Source organism: Brassica oleracea, chromosome C6, assembly GCF_000695525.1.
Source record: "Brassica oleracea var. oleracea cultivar TO1000 chromosome C6, BOL, whole genome shotgun sequence".
NCBI lineage: Eukaryota > Viridiplantae > Streptophyta > Magnoliopsida > Brassicales > Brassicaceae > Brassica > Brassica oleracea.
The window spans coordinates 4,826,311-4,843,852 of NC_027753.1; the positions used below are offsets into that span (position 1 = coordinate 4,826,311).

Here is a 17,542-nt window from a genome sequence, read left to right on the forward strand (position 1 = left end):
GTATTAATATATTTATATATATAGAGTAAGGAAAGAGTTGTTGTGTTGACAGTTGGCCAAATTTAAGAAGATGATTTACAAGTCTTATAGGGGTTTTATTTTGGTTTAAGACGCCTTCTCTTTTCTTTTAAAACATTAGCTAATTTTGATTATACAAATAAGTTCCTTTTTTGCTTAATAAAAACAATAGATGGGATCAGTAACTTCAGATGTATGAAGCAAGAAAGATTTGAATTAAAATTATCAATGGTTTGTGTTACGTCATCAATTCATCATCCATCCTCTCTATAGTATCTCAATAAAGATGTTTCAATTCGAAATGTTTTGGTAGAAAGACAAAAGTGAATGGATCATATCCATCATCTCTTGTTCCGTTGATGGACCCCGTGGTGGATAATTGCATGCGAAATATTTATACAACTTCTTGATTCTCTCTTTTGTATCCACAGCTTTAAACAATGATGCACGTAGTATATGGTAATGCTATAACAAGATTCTTTTTTTATATAACATGCAAACGCAACAACACCAAGCCTGGAATTAAACCAATTGGACTACCACATAAGTGGTGACATTTATATTGATGCCAAAAGAAAAAAATATAACATTCATATAATGGAAACCAATATTTAAAATATTTGCTCATTTGTAAGAATTATTTTTGCTTTTTATCTATTGATTACCGTAATCAACTCATTTTAATTTGTTATATAAGCTCGGGTAAGAGAAACGACTAATATGAAATTTGCAAGGCTACCGAATGACGAATGTAGGTTCTGCGAAGCTACAAATCAACAACCTAAGCAAAAATTTACTCCCTCCGTTTCATAATACTTGATGTTTTGTAATAGTACACAAAGATTAAGAAAATTACATTTCCCTAGAAAAATATTTTAAAGATATAATTTTAAAATCAGTTAACCAATTATAAAAAAGACTGTAAAATCTAATTGGTTGAACAGTTTTCAATAAAGTTAAAATTAACCTTAAAATCTCAAAACTTCCTTAAAATCTCAAAACTTCATGTAAATTGAAACAAAACAAACCTTCTAAAACATCATCTACATTGAAACGGAGGGAGTATTTTATTATATCTTATTGACTTTTAATATATATATTTTTTTTGAAACACGACTTTTAATATATATTTCTCTTAGAACATTTTTAACCCTAAGAATTCTTATTTTTTTTTCTGATTTAAAAAAAATTAAAATCTAATTAATCGTAGATCGTCACGTGTCAGTGGGGTCCATAAACAGTGCAAGAACCAAGCTATTAGAGAAGGGGTTTAAAGAGCCAAAAGGTGGTGATATTCATGCTCTTATTTGACAAAAATAATGCCACTACATTACATATCTAGATAAGCGCACATGTTTACATGCGGGATCACGTGACATAAAGGCTTTCGACAGCATGGCGTAAAGATGATGCCATACAGCAGGTTAGGCGGTATATCCATTCGTTATCTTCCTGTGGGTACGTACCACTGATTTGAAGAGTCAAAGATACTACAAACCCTGAAACCCAAGTCTTTGACTACTTCTATTTAAAACGACAGAAGATAATTTTTAATTCAAAACTTCTGGAAACTTTGGTCTGACGAGTGTTTACATAACCATGACGTCATCAGGTATCTAAGTATATATACTTTACTTTTTACTGAATCAAATACATGCAACCAAATTGACCGTATCAAAAATTAGAAGAAGAATGAAGGAAGAATTTGAAGTTTGAAAAATTGGTGAAAAACGATGTTGCATTGGATTTTCTCATTGCTTCCTCATCTCATGATCAATATAGCTTTTTCTATCGTAGATGAGGAGACTGTTTGACCAATTGATTAGACAGTTGTTTACATGTTTGTAGTGGTGACAACCAGTTAACCTTAGAGTATCTCCGATCCATATCTACATTTGCTTCATAATTTATTTATTTTTGTATATTTGTATAGGTAAATTTATTTTAATTCATTTCTATTTATTTCTATAATATAAAGATTTTTCTATTTAGGAAAAAAAGTTTTTTTTTCTATCTTTACTCTACTATAATTTAGTGAATACTATTTTACATAAATACATTGAAGTAAATACATTAGAATAGATTTCACATTTATTATAGAATCGTTCGATTTTATAAAAACATAGCAAATTACATTAAAGATGTTCTTATCACCAACAACCTTCATTAAATCGCCATTTTAAACCAAACCCACAGTTTCTTTAACCGTAATATTACCGCGTTAGTGGTTATCGACTTGATTGTGTGACTATGCTTCTTTTTTTTTTTTTTTTTTTTGTCACAGTGTGACTATGTTTTCTGTTAACAATATAAACGCATGTAAATCTAGCACTCTAGATTCTGAAAAGACCTTCTTATTGAACAAGAATGTACAAGACAATGTATTTATACAAGAGTCTCGACAAAAAATTGGTAAATATTATACACCGACATTGGATATTTCCTAAACAGATATGGAAACATCCTAACAGAATTGAAAATTATCGTATATTCCCTAATACTCCCCCTCAAGTTGGAGTGTGGAGGTTCGTAACACCCAACTTGGATAATAACAACTCAAACTGCGGTTTGCCAAGTGCCTTAGTCAAAATGTCGGCTAGCTGATCTTTAGTTCGCACATGCCGAGTAGAGATAAGACCAGCTTTAACAGCATCTCGAACACAATGACAGTCACGTTCAATGTGTTTTGTTCTTTCATGAAAGACAGGATTGGCGGCAATGTGTATAGCAGCCTGGTTGTCGCAAAAGAATGGCACCGGTTTGGTAACGGACACACCTAGATCCGTGACCAATGGGACTATCCATTTCATCTCTTTAGTTGCTTGAGCCATCGCTCGATACTCGGCCTCTGCAGACGAGAGTGAGACCGTATCCTGTTTCTTCGTTTTCCAGTCAATCGGAGATCCACCTAGTAGAACCACATACGAACTTAAAGACCGACGAGATGCTGGACACGAACTCCAATCTGCATCACAATATATAGATAGCTCGAGTTTGTCATTTGAACTCAGAAGGATACCCTGACCCGGAGACCCTTTCAGAAAACGTACAGCTCGGAACGCAGCACGCAAATGTTCTTCACGAGGAGACTTCATAAACTGCGAGAGTAAATGAATGGAGTAGCACAATTCTGGTCGCGTTATAGAGAGATATACCAGTCGACCAACAAGACGACGATACACTTTCGGATCAGGAAGAAGAAGCGAGTTCTCAGTATGAAGCTTGTGATTTTGTTCAATAGGAGTACCCGCAGGTTTAGCACCAAGAAGACCAGCGTCTGCCACAATGTCCAACACATACTTTCGTTGAGATATAAAGAATCCCTCTCCAGAACGAGCAACCTCAATTCCCAAAAAATATTTTAACTTCCCTAAATCCTTCATTCGAAACTGCCTACTTAAGAATTCTTTGAACTTGATCAGTTTCTCAATACTGTTACTGGCAATGACTAGATCATCCACATAAACAAGCACACGAACTTCAACTTTTCCTTGAGAGTAAGTAAACAATGAATAATCGGAATAGGATTGCACGAACCCAAACTTCTCAAGAGCCGATGATAACTTTGTGAACCAACATCTCAACGCTTGGCGAAGGCCGTAAATAGCCTTACGTAGACGACACACTTTAGATGGATCCGGATGGGAGAAACCAGGCGGCATGCGCATATAAACTTCTTCTTGAAGATCCCTATGTAGAAACACATTATGAACATCCATTTGATGAACCTCCCAATTCTTAGCTGCAGCAATACGTAGAAGACCTCTAACGGTAGCCATTTTAACCACCGGAGCAAACGTTTCATCAAAATCTTCACCTTCTACTTGTTTATTCCCACACGCAACTAGACGGGACTTGTGTCGTTGAATAGTTCCATCTGCATTATATTTGTCCTTGTATATCCATTGACAAGCGATGACTGTTTTGCCAGGCGGAAGAGTGGTAACATCCCATGTACCTTGATCCTCATGAGCATCTATTTCTAGTTTCATCGAATCACGCCACACTTTCTCTTTAACAGCATCTCGATATCTCTTGGGTTCAACACCCGCGGTAACAGCTTCTAAGAATGCTTGATGTGAAGGTGAGAAGGCATGATCAGGTATATAATCAGCTAAGGGATACGGAGTTGTACCTGGAACGTTTGCTGAGGACGAAGACGAAGCACAGAGAGGAACAAGGTGTGTGTCTTCACTAAGCAGAGCATTGTAGTTGATGTAATCCTTGAGCTTTACAGATGGCACACGAACACGTTGTCCTCGTCTAACAAGATTGAATCAACAGGAGACGGCTCTTGGACACTTTCTGAAACCGGAAGAGTACTGATCACAGTTTCAAAGCCAGGTTGAGTCTCAGTAGGAGACACTGTCGCTGGCTCAACTTGTGTTTCCAAATTCTGTAGTGGTTATATTACATGTGGAGCTACATCATTTACGACTGGAAGATCTACACACGTAGGTACTGAACAATCAACTTCTGTAGTGCTCCCCCTTTCTGGTAACACGAGAGTTGATTCAATTAACCAGTCGGAATCAGAGTAATCTGTAGGTATTGGCGGTACTGATTGAACGGACGATGCTTCAGACAGATGAGCCCAGGGAAACTCGTCTTCATAAAATACTACATCTCGAGAGATCAAAAATTCTTTCTTATCAACATCCTAAACTTTCCATCCCTTCTGACCAAAAGGATACCCCACGAAGATACACTTACGACTGCGTGATCCAAACTTGTCTTTGTCTCGAGACCTCAAATGTGTGTAACACAAGCTGCCAAATACTCTAAGGTGATTATATTGCGGTTCTTCTCCATATAGTACTTGGTACGGTGAAGAACCCTTGAGTACTTTCGTCGACCAATCCGGATAACCAACCAGCTGCCAACACGTAGCTTTCTCATGCACAGTACAACCACAATTAGAACACTGAGCACCACGTTCTCGCCTCCCAGACTCTGTTCTTGGCGTTAGTTGATCAGATCCGAGCTCCTTCTTTGTCGCAAAACCCACTGCGTTTTGTTGTGACTCTCTTTCTTTCACCGAATTGAGACGTTGTTCTTCTCTAATTAACTTGGCATAAACTTCACCAATGTCAAGAGAAGCATCAGATGAGATAATGCCTTGACACATGCCTCCATAGCGAGCTTGATCTAGCCCCATTACGAACTGATGAACCTTTTCTTCTTCTCTATCTTTTTCAAATTCTGCAACTGCAGAGCACGAACACGATGGAAGTGGCTTGTACATGTCAAGCTCCTCCCAAAGCTTTGACAATCGACCATAGTACTCAATAACAGACAAACCCTCCTGTCGACAGACAACCAACTGTTCTTTCAAGTGATGAACGCGGACCTTGTTCCCAATTGAGAAACGCTTCCGGAGATTCTCCCACAACTTGTACGAGTCTTGAACAAACGTGACAGTTAAGCGAACTCGTGGTTCGATCGAGGTACGAATCCACCCAACAATCATAGAGTTAACGGAAAGCCAGAGCTCAAGGTTCGAATCACTAGCTAGTGGCTTCGGTATGGTACCTTCAATGAACCCTAACTTCCGTTTTGCTCGAAGATCATTAGTCATCTCACTTGACCATTCATTGTAGTTCTCTCCAGTTAACGTCACCGACGTAATCATTGCCCCTGGATTATCCGAAGCATAGAGAGAATATGGAGTAGAAACAGAGGCCTCAACACCTTTCTCACACAAAGTAGAGCTTTTAGAAATCACCGATTCTTCACCCCCTTCAACCATCTCTGACTTCTCTGAACTCGAACTTCGAATTCACAACCACGAACAAGCTTCAAATATCCGAACTTCGAAACCTTGATGCAACACAGAAAAAAAAAACTTAGATCTCAGAAACTTTCTGCTCTGATACCATGTAAATCTAGCACTCTAGATTCTGAAAAGACTTTCTTATTTAACAAGAATGTACAAGACAATGTATTTATACAAGAAACTCGACAAAAAATTGGTAATTATTCTACACCGACATTGGATATTTTCTAAACAGATATGGAAACATCCTAACAGAATTGGAAATTCTCGTATATTCCCTAATAACGCACAATCAAACAAGTTAAGCTGCATTTGTAGCTAATCGTAATGGTAAGAAAGTAATTATTAATAATTACTACGCCAACTCCAAAGCAAACAAAGAGGCCATAGCCATTCTTTTGGGATCGAAGACGTACGAAGCAACTCCAATTAATCACAAAGTAACCAAAACATCTTTGATGTTGTAACTTGTAAGATCGGTCGCATTGTGCCACCAACTAATTTGGTAAAACGTTTTAATTATACTGTCATATATTCTTAATAACACGTATTGATTTTGCATTAACTCAAATAATTCATAAATTTTCAAACGTGGATCAAAAGGGTCCATTACTATTTAACTTTGTAAGAACTTTCTAATTGTTTAACTAGAAAAGTATCAAGTAACTCAACTAGAAAATATCCAAAACAAAAATCGAGAAATTACATGACTTTTGAAAAGAAACGACTAGTACCAATATTTTTAAAACCTGACAAGCAATCCAATCAAAAAACCCTTAGATCATGGTTCATTATGATCCGACCGGGTTAAACCGGATTTGGTAATTTTATTATGAAAGCGTCATAATTAATTTTATATCTATAGATAGACTATTTAGTGCATATGTATATAAATCCAATAGAAGATATCATCCAAAACATCTTATAATTTAAAATTTAGAAAGTGAGACACTTGAATTACTTTCTATTGTGTAATACTCTCTCTGTTTCAGTTTAATTGTCGTTCTAGAATAAAATATTTGTTTCAAAATAAGTATTGTTTTATAATTTCAATGTAAAATTTATTGTCTTTTTATTCTAATCTATTTTTCTATTGGTTAAAATGTTGTTAGGTGTATTGGTAATGATGTTTTTATTTTGGAAATATAAAAATTAAATGTTTTATTAATTTGTGTGTTCAAATCTAATACGACAATTAAAATAAAACAGAAGGAGTGTAATACATAAAATATTAAAACCCAAATACACATGAAATGGTAAACTAAATTATCTCCAATAGAAATGAATTAGAATATGAAATAAAATGAAAAAAAAAAAATCAAATATCTGTACTTTAGATTTAAGTTTGACTGACTTATGGCGGTAACTTGTAAATACTTTATATAATGATTAAAATCTTAAAAAAGTATAATGGTAGAAGTTTAAAAAATCCAAAATATCTTTTGAAGAACTATTTATCTAAGATATATTACCTATTGTTAGATAAAAAAGAAAACTAATTTATGAAATAAATTAATTGTCTAATTGAAATTTCGAATTTAAAAGTCAAACTCAGTTCGGAATTGGTCCAATGGTTTGCCGGTTTTTGAGTTTTTGCTGGGTTGATGCGTTTTTATCTGGTTTAGTTTTTTTCTTTTTTGGTTGTACGGTAATCTCCGATTTACTATTAATCCAGTTCAACCATTGGCTGGTCCGGTGTTACCCCAGTGCAACCATCGGTCTGGTCCGATTTTAAAAATACTGACTAGTTAAAGTTTAGTTTTGAATATGGAGAATTGTAAACTTTTCTTTTGTTAATTAGGAAAATTTAGTTTTCCGACCTTAATCTCTCTTTGACCTGAAATTAACTTGCATTAATACCAAAAACATAGCTTAATATATCTTTTACTGGATTTTAAACTAAAAGCACAATAAAACCAACTCAAACGCTTGAACCTAGTCCACTAAACACTTGATTTGTTTAGAAAGAAAAACGCAGAAAATTTATAGTTTCCTAGTGTCGGTACTTGATAAAAACAAGGAAAAGAGTTCACATCTAATTTTAAACAAGAAAATCTCATCATTCATCACATTAAAACATAACAACAGAGTGCTATAAAGTTTTGTCAAATCATAGTTTCTTGTGAAAATAAAAACATAATATTTAAACACCAACCTTACTACTACTACTAATATTACAACATTTGACAAATGTTTTATGGGTTCATAAGTTTCTTTTACTTTTACAAAACAGAATCAGCGAACTGTAAACATTATCTAAACTCCTCTTGTAGATCAAGCAAAGTTACCTCCAAGCACAAGAAGTGATAAGAGGCTGATTCTTCCACCCTAAATACAAAGCTCCATCCCTCTCCTCAAGTGTGTACTTCTCCGAATAGCTCTCCAGCAACCCTTTGATCGTTGCATTCACATAAGAGCTCAACGGATAAGGCTTGAAACCCGCCATGTGAAACCTAGACCTCCACTTCCCTAACGGCTCATGCCTCTCTTCTCTTTCAACCCCTTCACAAGCTATCAGATTCACAACCTCCCTAGCCAAACAATGCTGCTCCACGTTGATCCTCTCCTTGTGATCCCTAGCGAGCTTCACATCTATGGACTCAAAAACCGCCAAGTAATGGTTCATCGTCTCCACAAACCTGGGAAGAAACGGCGCCGTGTTGGTGTTCGCTTCTTGCTCGACCAAAGTCACAACGTTCGGTGACAAACGCTTGACAAGCCTCAGCAGCCTGTCTCTGTGATTCTCCACGGTCACACTCTCATCAGGCATGTGGTGAAGCACAAGAGGGAAGTTAACCGCTAAGGCTTCACCGTTTCTAACTCCAAGCTTCTCTATCTCAACTTCCGTGCAGCACAAGGCAGCTCCGTGAAACTCAAAGGGCACACCGCACATCTCAGCGAGCTTCCCTAGCCTCTGCCCAACTAACTCAAGCCCTCCTTGTCTAGCAAACGAGGATCTAGGATCATCAATCCCCGTGATCCTCACCCTCGGAGGTCCACCAGGACGAGCGCCAAGAGCACGGATCAAACTCACCCACTGACCTCCCTGTGAGATTTGAAAATCTATAATATGCACAAAGCTCTCGTTCTTCACAGCTTCAGCGATAGCTCCGTTAGCAGATTCGTAACCGAACTTGAAGTAAGGACAAGCCTCGTACAAGATGTGCATGTAAGTAAGAAGCTCAGGACCTGTGGGGTCTTTGCATCTCAAAGCTTTGTAGATTGAGCTACCAGAAGAAGCTAACCGAGCAACGAGACCTTCGAGCATATAAGCTCCTAAGCGCTGGACAGGCTCTCCAGAGACAGACACCATCTGCTGTAGCTGAGAGATCAACCAATCAGTCATCGCCACGTCGCAGTTCTCAACTGCTTTGGCGCATTCGTAGAGCGTTCCTTTTAAGTCTCCTCTGGAGATCATCTCCATGGATCTGTACATAGCTGAAGAAGCAGCTCTGTGTTGTTGTTGTTGTTGTCCGAACTCGTAACCGTTGAAGCTGTTGTCTAGATCAGGCTCCATCATCGCAGTCTCCAGGTCTTTGAGCATGAGACTGAGCTCTGTCTCGTTGTTGTTTGTAGCGGAAGATCCGCTTAGAGGAGAGTTGTTGTTGTCAGGGGAAAGGTGAGATGTGTTGTTGTTGTTGTTGGAGTGAGAAACGGGACTTCCGTTAGAGGAAAAGCTTGTGGTGGAAGAAGTGATGTTGTTGTTAGGACAAGGATGAGACTTGGTGCCTGAAGAGGATTCAAGTGTGCAGTAAGAATCAAATGTCTGAACAGAGATGTCCATTTGCTTGACTGATGGTTGATGATAAAACATTGAAGATCCATCTTGAATGATATGTTTCTGTGTAGCCTCCATCTGCCAGCAAAAAGACAGTTTCTTTAGATCTTGTGAGTTCTAGTTATAGAGACAACCTTAAAGGTTGTACCTTTATCTAGATAGATTCAGTTGAAGGCTGACCCATTAGGTAAAACTCATAAACAAGATCCAAACACGAGTTCAATCATCAATAGAGAGACAAAGTTAAGAGAATTAAACTGTAACTATGAGCAAAAGAAGACTGTTACATAACCCTTAAAGGTTGTATCTTTATCAAGATAGATTCAGTTTGAAGGCTGACCCAATAGGCAAAACTCATAAACAAAATCCAAACAAGTCTTTAGCCATCAATAGAGAGACAAAGTTCAGAGATTTAAACCTTAATTATACTATTATACATAACCCTAAAGCTTGATTAACTCAATTTCAACTCATGCATAATCAAACAAAAGGTTAGTTATTCTGCAAATAGGTTGAAACTTGAAGGAACAGAAACTCAACCGACATAAAAAGTTGATTTTGATTGAAGAAGAGGATAAAGACTGAAACTTTGAAATCAAGAATCTCAAGAAAACGAACCTTGATGAGTATACGTAGAGAGAGAGAGGTTCTTAAGGTTTCTTGAGCAGAAGATTAGTTGATATGAAGGATCAAAGGGCGAAAAGGAATCAAAAGGGAAGTGCTTTGTTGCTACCACTTGCTGCCCACTTTCCACCAGGGGGAGAATAATAATCTCTCTTATCTCATTTTTATCCTCATCTCTTTCCTCACCAAATTACCCCTTTGACTATTCTAGTTTACGTTTTTGCCACTATTGATATTTTTTGTAGCGCGTAAAAATATAACCTTTAATTTTAGGGCCCAGCATTATTATTACTAGATTATGTTTATACTTCGATAATGTTTTGTCTGAAAATCATTTTTTGTCAAAGACCTAAACCTATCTAGTTAACCAACTGCTGATCTAAAATCTACGAAATTAAAATACAATAGTTATAAATCGTATTTTTATGTATATTTGACACAGTTAATTTTTTTTAACATCACACCACTGATTTGGTTAGTGGAATTGATTTAGGTTTTTAATTTATTGTACTGAGAAAAATCTAAGTTCTTTTTTGTTCTTGTAGTGTTAAATAATTTTGAAATAATAAGATTGATTAATATGATGATAATTATGATTTGCAGTTTGCATGATATAAAATGATTTCAAGATCATATAATTTTTTTACAATGGCATTTGAATTCTGAAATCATGATTTTGGTTTTAAATAATTTATATGATATTCCTGGGATTATTTATTTCAGTAGCTTTTTATATTTTGGGTTAATGATTCCATCTGGAGTCTATTTTTAACTGATTTTCAGTATTGCGATTCTTCCGTGTTTATTAGCACTAATGGAAACCATTAATCGCGCCAATGATATGATCTTTTCATCTAACAAATGATGGAATGTGAGGCTTGGGAGTTAATGAGAGTAGTTGAACTATCGTGGGCTTACCATCCTTTACAAGGGTTCAAATCTACTCTGGTTACGTCATTCTAGTTGTAACAGTTTTTGTTTTGTTCTGTTTTTTTTTTTTTTGGTTAAAATTGTTTTGTTCTGTTGATCGAAACATTATATATTTTTAACCTAGAAATTTCACGGAACCAAGATCATTCATATAATATATGGACGGTGTTAACCACGTAGACCATTACAAACCGAATTTGTATACCTTTGTGTATATATAATATAGTTTTCTAATTCCTCTTAATGAAAGAAACACGAGCGAAAGCAAAACCACGGGTTAGTTATCATATCATTCGACTAAAATAATAGCACATGGTCCTCTATATTAATGTGTTTATGTTTAAGTCGACAAAAAAAAAAAGTTTTAGTCGTTGGAATAAAAATAAAGAACGTACCAACCGAGTCGCTGCGACGACTGAAGAAAATAAATTAATTAAGTGATTATGGTTGCACGAATCACGAGTCTTCAATGAACAACAATAAAAGTACATACGTAACTAATGTCATAAACATACAATACTATAGTGATATAGGAAAAAATTTGTGACAAACAAAAATAAAGTGATATAGGGAAAAAAAAGACGTAGAATTCATTACAATTCAATTTCACTTGATTGAACTTGAACCATGATCTTTCAGTATGGTAAAAGGCAAGGGTAAAATAGTCTGCACAGACGCAATCGTCCATGAGATCGAAAAGAGATGAGATGAGAAGAGATGACGCCACACGTGCAAGCCAGAGGTTGGTCCGACACTTCTCCCTTCAGGCCTAAAAGTTTGTGATTATTCCCTGCTTTTCTATCCTCCCTTTTTTATTTGCTAACATTATCATCCAGGGGTTTTACTTTTAATAGTTATACAAAGATCAACGAGCTATTTAAATATGAATGATGATTAGTGATGATTTTAATCTAATCAATGATGCACAACATAACACTGATACATTTGCCAACAATATATTTAAGACAATGCTATATATATATATATATATATATATAATACACATTATTTCTAGTTGATTTATTTGTAGGTAAATTTTAACTGGTGTTCATTTATTAAGACATTTATTATCTTATATTCTCTTCGTTTCATATTAAGTATCATTGCAAATAAATTTTTTCGTTACAAAATAAATATTGTTTTACCATTTCAATGCAGAATTTATTAACTTTATTTTCTAAATTATTTTTCTATTGGTTGAAATATGGATAGGTATATGGGTAATGATATTTTTATATAGAAAATATGCAATATTAAATATTGTTAATCTGTGTGCACAAATCTAAAGTGACACTTAATATAAAACAGAAGGAGTAAGAAAGAACGAATGTAGTTATACACTAAAAATTGACATATTTTAAGAAAACTATAAAAATCAAGTAGTGGTAACTTGATGGCGAAAACGAATTTGAGGTACATCGTAAATTCATCTGTTTTGGATTCGTTTCTAGTTAAGAACAAAATTGTTATTAGTTGATCATTTTTTTCTTAAAAGTTAATGTTTATCTTTTATAATTCTCTATCTTTAGTATTTTTTAAAACAAACATTATAATGAAAAATAATAATAACAATAATAATAATAATAAAAATAATAACGGAAATAATAATAATAAGACTATTAAATAATATTTATAATTATTTTTAAGAAAAATAGTTTTTATTATTTTAGTGTATATATTTTTGATTATGATATAGTTTAACACATATCACATTTTTAAATATATAACTATCATGTGTCACAATCATGTTAGTTAGCAATTTTGAAGAACCAAGCTCAATATAATCTTTATAATTATATTTTCATTAAAAGTTTAGAAAATAAAATTTATATTAAATAGATTGTTTTCAAATCTATTTTTTAGGATTTTGGAAAAGGAAAATTTCTAAAAGAATTACTACTAAATATATTTTAAAAATCGCTTTTACTATTAAATAATTTTTAAAAGTAGTTTTCTAAAAATTCATTTTTATTATCTTATTATATATTTTTAATCATTATATATTTAAATACATGTCACAATATTAGAAGAAAAATTATTATCAAATAATCTTTTGCAATTATCTTTTGATTAGGATTTTTAAAAAGGAAAATTACTATTAAATAATATATATAATAAGATTTTTACTAAAATTCGTTTTTGTTAATATCTTATTATATATATATTTTAATTATGAGATAGTATAATGCAATCATGTTAATTAACAAATTTAAAGAAACAAACTTTATATAATAAGATATTATATATATTTTTAATCATTATATTTTTAAACAACTGTCACAATATTAGAAGGAAAATTATTATTAAATAATATTTTGCAATTATCTTTTGATTAGTATTTTTAAAAAGGAAAATTACTATTAAACAACATATAATAAGTTTTTTAGTGAAATTCGTTTTTGTTAATATTTTAGTATATATATTTTTAATTATGAGATAAATTAACACATGTCACAATCTTAAATATATAATTGTCATGTTAATTAGCAACTTTGAAGAACCAAGCTTTATACATAAGATTGTTCCATTTTATAAAAAATAGCAAATTACTTTAAAGATGTTTTTATCATCAACAACCTTCATTAAATGGCCATTTTAAACCAAACCCACAGTTTATTTCACCGTAATATTACCGCGTTAGTGGTTATCGACTTGATTGTGTCTATGTTTTCTGTTACCAATATAAACGCACAATCAAACAAGTTAAGCCGCATTTGTAGCTAATCATAATGGTAAGAAAATAATTATTAATAATCACTACGCCAATTCCTAAGCAAACAAAGAGGCCATAGCCATTCTTTTGGGATCGAAGACGTACGAAGCAACTCCAATTAATCACAAAGTAACCAAAACATCTTTGATGTTGTAACTTGTAAGATACGTCGCATTGTTCCATCAACTAATTTGGTCAAACGTTATGATTTTACTTTATAACGTTGTGAATTCTTACTTTAATAATTATACAAAAATCAACGAGCTATTTAAATATGAATGATGACTAGTGATGATTTTAATCTAATCAATGATGCCCAACATAACACATTAACACTGATACATTTGCCAACACTATATTTAAGACAATGCTATATATATATATATAATACACATTATTACTAGTTGATTTATTTGTAGGTAAATTTTAACTGGTTTTCATTTATTAAGACATTTATTATCTTATACTCTTTCCGTTTTGTATTAAGTGTCACTGTAAAGAATTTTTTTCGTTACAAAATAAATGTTGTTTTACCATTTCAATGCAGAATTTATAAACTTTATTTTCTAGATTATTTTTCTATTGGTTGAAATATGGTTAGGTGTATGGATAATGATGTTTTTATATAAAAAATATGCAAAACTAAATGTTTTTAATCTGTATGTACAAATTTAAAGTGATACTTAATATAAACAGAGGAAGTAAGAAAAAACGAACGTAGTTATACACTAAAAATTGACATATTTTAAGAAAACTATAAGGTAACTTCATGGCGAAAACAAATTTGAGGTACATCGTAAATTCATCCGTTTTGGATTCGTTTCTAGTTAAGAACAAAATTGTTATTAGTTGATCTTTTTGAATTTAGGTTTCAGTCTATATAATAACATACTTCATTTCTTTAATAAAAAATGTCATTTTGACATTTTTTTCTTCATTACAAAAATATTATTTTAAAAGTACAATGAAATTTATATTTATTTTAAACATTAATATTAATTACAAATTGCATTGATTTTAAAAATATTTTTACTTATCTCAAATACTATTAGTCAAATATGTTTAATTAATAAAAACATAAATAATTTCTATTATTTTTAATCTATGTGAAAAGTGTCAAAGTGGCTGTGAAACCATTGGAGTATGATCTAGTTACTCATGTAACATTAGTTGGAATCTATTTAACTCGGATCAAACAATGTAATAACGCCCTACTATATGGCATTAACTGTGTTTCTTTCAGAATTAAGCGGATAAGTGATACAGTTCATCAAAACAATAGAAAAATTGGGATTGAAAATAATATAAACTGATATCTTGCACATTTGCATTGTTTTAACTCTTCATTCTTGCATGTTTTGATCATTTAGATTAGAGATTATGCACTTTAGTTTCCTTTTTGTATTGCATAAGTCTTTATCAGGTGTTGGAGTGTCCATTAGAGTTCTTGGAGGTACTTGGAAGCATTTGGGATCAAAAAGGGAGTGGAAAGTGTTGTTTGAGCGAGTAGAGCACCGGAGCGGGCAATGAGAGCGACCTACGACACCCGCTCCAGACAAAACGAAGGCAACACGACATCCTGCAGCGGGGTTCGGCACCCTCTCTGAGCGATGCATCTTGGTCGACGAAATTTGAAGCTGGAGCGGGAAGTGGGAGCGACCTCATTAACCCGCGCGCCATATGGAGTTGCGGACAAAGCAATTGGAGCGACGTCCCGGAGCGAGGTGAGGCACCCGCTCCAAACTCAACCTCTCGTCGACGACTTTCGAGAGCCGGAGCGACCTGGTGGAGCGATTTCATCAACCCGCGCGCGTTTCTCTTCTTCTGATCGAAAATTTATGTTTTATTTGGGCCTTTCAGGTTGTTGACTGAGCCCACTAGGTTTTAGAAGTCATATAAATACTCTCTAAACCTAATGTTAGGTTTATATCTTGTTTTCTATCTAATCAAAAAGCCACCTTTAGGTGAAAGATCTAATTTTGATCAATTTCTCTTGTGTTTACTTGATTGATTTGATCATTAATCATGTTTATGCTTAGATCAACTAATGATTTAGTGTCTACCATGATAATGAGTGAGTAGTCATCTTTGGATTCATGGGCAAGGATGATTAGGATGATTAAGTGATGATCTAGAATGTTTTAGAGTAGATCAATATGTTTTCTTGCTTGATTGAGTGATCTTAACGCTAATCTAGCGTTGGCCATTTTAGATTAGAACTCTAGACATTTCATTGCCCGGAAGGTGTTCGATGAAATGTCTGAGCCAACTCAACATGCTCTTAACTTACCGTACCAAAGGGATTTGATGTTAGGGGAGTTTAGAAAGTTAAATGATTTGTTCTTAATGATTGCTTGATTGACACAAACCAAAGGAATTTGATGTTTGATCAATGAGAGTAAATGAGGTTTTGTCTTGGAAAAGAACTTGCTTAGAATTGCTATTTAGACTGAGGGAAATGTGTTAATTGAAACCTTTCCATTTTAGATTAAATCTTAGTCATCTGAAATCAGAATCCTATGCCTATGATTCTTCATATATCCATTTGATTGAAAGTTGCTTGTTAGTTGTGTTAGAATCTTGTTAGTTTAATCAAACCACTTCATTGAACTGAATGCACTTAGATTAAGTTTGAACTTGCATTCTCTTTACATCATAAAACTTAGAAATGGATTGACATCTTAAATACTACATGATTTGAATTAGGACCCTTGAAAAGTCCATTTCAAATTTGGCACCGTTGCCAATTCTAAGTTGATTTTGACATTGAGATTTGGTCCTTACTTGAGACTAAGTCTTATTTTTCTTATATCTAGTTATTGATTCTCTTTCCTAGCCTTTTGTATCTCAGGTGCATGAACTTGCGGAGCAGAGACCCAACAGACCTAGTTCCAAGAGTTGAAGACATTAGAGCACTTGAAAGGGAGATTGTAAGGAGGAGAAGAGAAGAAGAGCAACAAACTCACTTAGATAGATTGGGGTTTGTGATGGATCAACATCAAAATCAGCCTCAAGATGGAGAGGGTAATGGCCAAGGAGCTGACAACCTTAGTTCACAACACCCACAGCGCCAAGCTAGAGCTATTGGCACCCATGATGAGCTCAATATCCATGGGCATAGAGCTGGCATTAGAGCACCAGCTGGCATTAGAGCACCTGCTGTGGAAAACAACAACTTTGAGATCAAGTCAAACTTGATAAACATGATCCAGAGCAACAAGTACCATTGTCTTGCCTTGGAGGATCCACTAGACCACTTGGATAACTTTGATAAGATGTGTGGAACTACAAAGATCAATGGTGTCTCTGAAGATGCATTCAAGCTAAGGTTGTTTCCATTCTCTTTGGGAGACAAAACTCACACAAGGGAGAAGAGTCTTTCAAGAGATTCAATCACAACATGAGATGAATGCAAGAAAGCTTTCCTCACCAAGTTCTTCTCTACTTCAAGACAATTTCCAGTACAACAACTACCAACAAAAGCCCTTCTACAACAACCAACAAGGTGGTTACCAAGCTAGGCAAAACTACTCTCAAGGCTTCTCCTCCAAAGGAAATCAGTCTACACAAGGCCAAGCTGGATCTTCTACTTCTGCTCCACAAGATAGTAGCACTGGTGCAATGTTGAAGCAGATCTTGGAGTCCCAAACTAGAAGTGAGAAGCACATTGGATATGAGCTGAAGAACCTTCACACCAAAGTTG

The 17,542-nt window shown here is 34.2% G+C and overlaps 1 protein-coding gene across 2 annotated transcripts; it reads right to left on the reverse strand.

Moving 5' to 3' along the window:
* Positions 1-7,830: 7,830 nt before the first annotated feature.
* LOC106300533 (scarecrow-like protein 5) lies at positions 7,831-10,327 on the reverse strand. 2 transcript variants are annotated; one of them, XM_013736695.1, is made up of 2 exons: positions 10,191-10,327; positions 7,831-9,650 (listed from the first exon to the last, which is right to left on the reverse strand). In XM_013736695.1, the coding sequence occupies exon 2, from the start codon at positions 9,648-9,650 to the stop codon at positions 8,079-8,081; it is 1,572 nt and encodes a 523-aa protein (XP_013592149.1). In that variant the 5' UTR covers positions 10,191-10,327; the 3' UTR covers positions 7,831-8,078. The 2 variants fall into 2 exon arrangements, with proteins under 2 accessions (XP_013592149.1, XP_013592147.1); XM_013736693.1 differs by lacking the exon at positions 10,191-10,327 and adding an exon at positions 9,991-10,026.
* Between the last annotated feature and the right edge of the window lie 7,215 nt (positions 10,328-17,542).

Excerpts from the sequence above, each read along its gene's own strand:
- LOC106300533 (XM_013736693.1), bottom strand. The coding sequence starts at position 10,011 with ATGTATAATAGTATAATTAAG. Across the intron at positions 9,651-9,990 it reads TGTATAATAGTATAATTAAG|ATGGAGGCTACACAGAAACA; the intron begins GTTTAAATCTCT and ends TTTTGCTGGCAG.